The sequence below is a fragment of the Zea mays genome, chromosome 3 (assembly GCF_902167145.1).
Source record: "Zea mays cultivar B73 chromosome 3, Zm-B73-REFERENCE-NAM-5.0, whole genome shotgun sequence".
NCBI classification, from domain to species: Eukaryota; Viridiplantae; Streptophyta; class Magnoliopsida; order Poales; family Poaceae; genus Zea; species Zea mays.
Genome location: NC_050098.1, coordinates 202,794,279 through 202,798,809, shown reverse-complemented (window position 1 = coordinate 202,798,809; position 4,531 = coordinate 202,794,279). Strand labels below are relative to the sequence as shown.

General features: G+C 43.9%; 1 protein-coding gene across 1 annotated transcript; it reads right to left on the bottom strand.

Annotated features, from left to right (window-relative positions):
• Positions 1–2,094: 2,094 nt before the first annotated feature.
• LOC100127522 (uncharacterized) lies at positions 2,095–3,923 on the bottom strand. Its single transcript, NM_001112779.2, has 4 exons — positions 3,648–3,923; positions 3,411–3,472; positions 3,131–3,171; positions 2,095–2,527 (listed from the first exon to the last, which is right to left on the bottom strand). Exons 1-4 carry the CDS (start codon positions 3,840–3,842, stop codon positions 2,292–2,294), a joined length of 534 nt encoding a protein of 177 aa, NP_001106250.1. The 5' UTR covers positions 3,843–3,923; the 3' UTR covers positions 2,095–2,291.
• Between the last annotated feature and the right edge of the window lie 608 nt (positions 3,924–4,531).

Here is a 4,531-nt window from a genome sequence, read left to right as displayed (position 1 = left end):
TAGATACCATATTGTAAGTTGGGGAGAATAAGGTGTGTTGCTCTCCTCAGCAACCACACACTGTTGCCCCTTTCAATGGCTCTAGATACCATAAACGCGAAGAGGAATGATAGGCTCCATACCTTCCTCCTGTTTGTTCTAGAGGTCGAGGCCTCCAATCTTTTCCAACAACGAGCGTTCCCTTCTCTTCTTCCCTTGCCACCCGTCGACACATACGATAGTTCTTCATTTCCCTTTCTTCCACTTTCTCGCTTCTCTGATTTCGCGAGCAGTGCTGATAACGTGTTGGATTGTAATGTAAACGAGACACATCGATGTAGAGGAATGGATCATTCTGATTGATCTCATAAAGTGTATTATATATATATATATATATAGATATAGAGAGAGAGAGAGAAGGGGTGCAAGCCAAGTGACATGTCCATTGATAAGAAATTGTCGCACATCTGTCCTGGTTGAATGCACAGTCCATTTCTAACGGACCAGGCTCGCATGAGCTAGACCACTCTTACACAAAGAACCAATATCATAGGCATAGTTTATTTGTGGCCGCTGGCTTGCAGTGAGTCGTGCATGCATGACCCAATGGTCCTGCCGTGCATAACGTATGTCGCCATCGTCCTGCCACATTATTAGCGGCGTATCTCGCCCTCTCGTTTTTTTTTGTCATGCCGTCAGCATGTCACGAAGAATCGCCCCCTCAAGGGCAGTGGCGCTCTCGGTCTCAGGGGTGGCACGTTTGGCTTTGGCCGTGGAGACGATGAACCTTAAAACCCTAAGGGTTGATTTGGTGACAAGGGGATTCCGAGAGGATTGGAGGGGATTGAGGGGAAATAAACTAATTTCCCCCTCAATCCCCTCCGATCATCCCGGGATCCCGGGTCACCAAATCAGCTCTAAAGGGCGTGACTAGAGTTGGGACTTGGGTTTTGGGACTAGTATTAGCGATCGGTCACAGGTATACATGTCCAATGGGCCGTGCCGGGCCGGCCCGGCCTGAGCACGGCTTGGCCCGGCACGATAGACTGCAGTCCAAGCCCGGCACGGTTTGGTATCGTGCCGGGCCGGGCCGGCCCGCGGGCTGGCTAACGTGGCCCAGGCCCGGCACGGTTATTCTTACACGGGCCGTGCCGGGCCGGAGGCACGGCGGGCCTGTCGTGCCGGGTCGGGCCCGGTCCCATAAACACAAAAAAACACTCCAAAATTCAGAATTTAAAGGTAATATTCAAATTTATTTTAGATTTAATTAATTATATTTATAATTTTAGATACATATTTAGACAAAGAATTTCAGATACACATATCACAAGTCAGAATGCTCTCATATAATAACATATCATAAGTATTATAGCTAAAAATAGACTGACCGTTACAAAATCAGTCCCTCAAACGGACCGTTATCGTGCCTACCAATTAACCGTGTCGGGCCCGTGCCTGCACCGCGGGCCCGACAGCCAGCCCAAGCCCGGCACGGCTATTGGACCGGGCCGGCCCGGGCACGCCTCTAGTCGGGCCGGGCCGTGCTCGTGCCGGGCCACGACCGTGCCGGGTCACGGGCCCACTACCGGGCCGGCCCGTTTGGACATGTATAGTCACAGGCGGATGTGAAATCTCGTGACAGCGGGCAACTAAAAAAACTCATCATGTTAATATCAACGGTGCAGGGTTACAAACAGTACGTAGTATACTGCAGATGAAACCGATCGATCGATGCAGCTGACTACGAAGATCCGAAGAGACTGGCGTGAAAGCGGCGTGCAAGGAGTACTACGTGAGTTTGCTCATCGATCAAAAGATCATCCAAATAATTAATAAGCTGTTTGGTTTGAGGAATGATCTAGTCCATCGTCTTCTCACTCCTCACTTTTTTGTTTGGTTTGTGGAATGGATTAAGTTGATCCATCATCACCTCATTCCTTATAGTTATTTAGTTAGTACTAATATGAGGAATGAGGTCATCCCATCAAATTTGAGGAATGGACCCATGATGCATCATCACATTTTGGATGAAGTGATTCCTCAAACCAAACACCCCCTAAAGGACCAGTAAATATCAATCCTTGTTCTCGTGCCATAGATACATATACGGATACATGTGAATGAGTATGTATATTATATGTCTGCGTGTAATAACAAACATTAATTACGTACGTACGGGTCGGTGCATCTGATACCAATTTCATGCACATTATTCCATATAACAACGGTTACTATATATATATTCCGCAGGACGACGATAGATCATATGCATGCGAAAGCGCTGCAGTCTTCTTCTGTGCATGCTTCATTCCTTACGAGCTCTCCGGCCTGAACCTTCTGCCCCCGGATCCTGCCTCCCTTTGGCAGTTGAAATACGTGGCAGCCACGACGTCCAGGTGGTACTGACGGGCGAAGCTCTTGCAGTTGAAGTTGTGCCGCATGTCTGGTGCAAACACCGTCCCCCTGCCGAGCTGCCGGAACAGCACGAACACCATGCGGTGTATGCCGGACCTCGGCTCTGGCCTCTCGTAAAACATGAGCTCCTGACCTGCAGCAAGAGATGGTCTAGTATATATTTAGTGTGTTTGTTTAAAGAACGAGCTAGTCTATCATCTTCCACTTCTCTTTTTTTGTTTAGGGTGTTTGATTTAAGGAACAAGCTAGTTCATCATCTTCCACTTTTTATTTTTTTTGTTTGGTTTGTGAAATGGAATGAGTTGATCTATCACCACCTCATTTCTCATATTTAATTAGTACAAATATAAGGAATGAGGTTATCACACCAAATTTGAGAAATGGATCGGACCTATGATGTAACATCTCATTTTGGATGAAGTGATTCCTCGAACCAAACATCTCCATTAGCATTAGCATTTATGTTTAATTATATATGAACTCCAATTTTGTTCACAATGCTAAGAAAAACTTTAGCCTTGTTTGGTATGAATCTAGATTTTTCTCTCTATATATATGTATGACTTCTAAAAAAAACGTTTTTCTGAGTTAGGGTCATTGGAACCGCTAAAAGGTGATAGATCACTTTTGTTGATTGTGAGTCAGTTAGCACAGCCGAGGATCTTTTTCGATCATAGATGATATATGCTAAAAGCGAAGGAATCCAGACGGAAAATATGATTTCATGGGATCATACCAAAGCTGGCTCCAGTTGTTCCAGGAATGTCTATCACCATCCTACATATGCAGCACAAATTTAGATTCACTGGGAAATGTCTAAAAAGGTGAGAACAAGGAAGAAATGTCTATGATACATTAAAACAAGGAAAAGGTGAGAACATATATATATATATAACATGTGCATGTGTCGTGCTAGGACAACACACTCAAAGCTATTTAGTTCACTGGGAAAGCTAAATACATTTCAAACAAACCTGCCATTTGACTAATAAAGAACTAATAATGAACAAACTTACCAGTGCAGATACTCCCTCAGTGATGGATTGCTTGGGCTTGGGGCATCTGGATCCACTAATACCTTATGTAAATGAAGAACCAATAAGTTAGCTAGAGCACAAGAGATATTGAGCTGTTTAAATTTTCAGGTGTTGTGTAGTCACATTGACAATATATAAGAGGTTAATTGTTAGTGGATGCTGCCATGGCTCCACACATGACAGAACACAAGCACACATCGTATTTTATTCGCTTACCAATGTGTAGAACACCCTGAGGTCGGTGCCCCCAACATCAACTCTTGGCTTATTCACAACCGCGGATGGTTTCAGCTCAACACCTGATAGAAGTAACCTGCTGTTGTAGGTTATTCTGAGCCCGATACTTGGTGCAAATGAATCCAACACATCTCGTATGACATGAGCCAGAACCAGCGGCTCCACATCAGACATTTTGTTGGAGAACGAGGGCAAACTAGCTTGTTATTGCTGGTCTTATATTATCCGGCGACTTTAGCCTTACTCTCACAGTACTGTCGACTTGGAGAAACCAGGTCCAAGCATGAAGTACTTATAAGTGCGCGCGTGCGGCGTGGTTGTCACGGTCATGCCTTTTCACTTTTCAGAAGGCAAGATACTAGCGCCATGTCGTGTTGCGTAGAACGAAGCTTGTTTCAAGCTATGTGTTATATCTTAGGTATCGTTTGGTTCGGTAGAATGTAACGTGATCTGATTACATTGGCATCTGATTACATTGTATCGAGTTTGTTTGAGCCACGTCGTAATTTGTTTACCTTGCAATCGAATACAGATTTATAGAAAATAGAATGTTATCCAATACCCCCTAAATCATAGTGTGATGGAATACTATGATTTACCTCATCTGAACCAAACAATTTAAATAATATGGCTTACTTCTTTTCTATTTACAGCAATATACCAGATAACATTTACGTTACAGTTACAAATCCACAACCAAGCAGCACCTTAGTGTAAATATTTCCCCTTATTTTACATGTTACACTTTTCGCCTGGAGTTTTACACGTAAAGCATTGCGCAATTATATGCTTGTTTTGGTTTTACTAGGGGAAAATAATATCAAACAATCTAGTAATGCATGCATCCAACGGTATAATGCATT

Bases quoted from the DNA above. Each gene is read 5' to 3' on its own strand.
- LOC100127522 (NM_001112779.2), bottom strand. From the start codon at position 3,842: ATGTCTGATGTGGAGCCGCTGGTTCTGGCTCATGTCATACGAGATGTG. The intron at 3,473-3,647 runs GTAAGCGAATAA...CATTTACATAAG, and splicing joins TCAGGGTGTTCTACACATTG to GTATTAGTGGATCCAGATGC. The intron at 2,528-3,130 runs GTATGATCCCAT...CTCTTGCTGCAG, and splicing joins AACAACTGGAGCCAGCTTTG to GTCAGGAGCTCATGTTTTAC.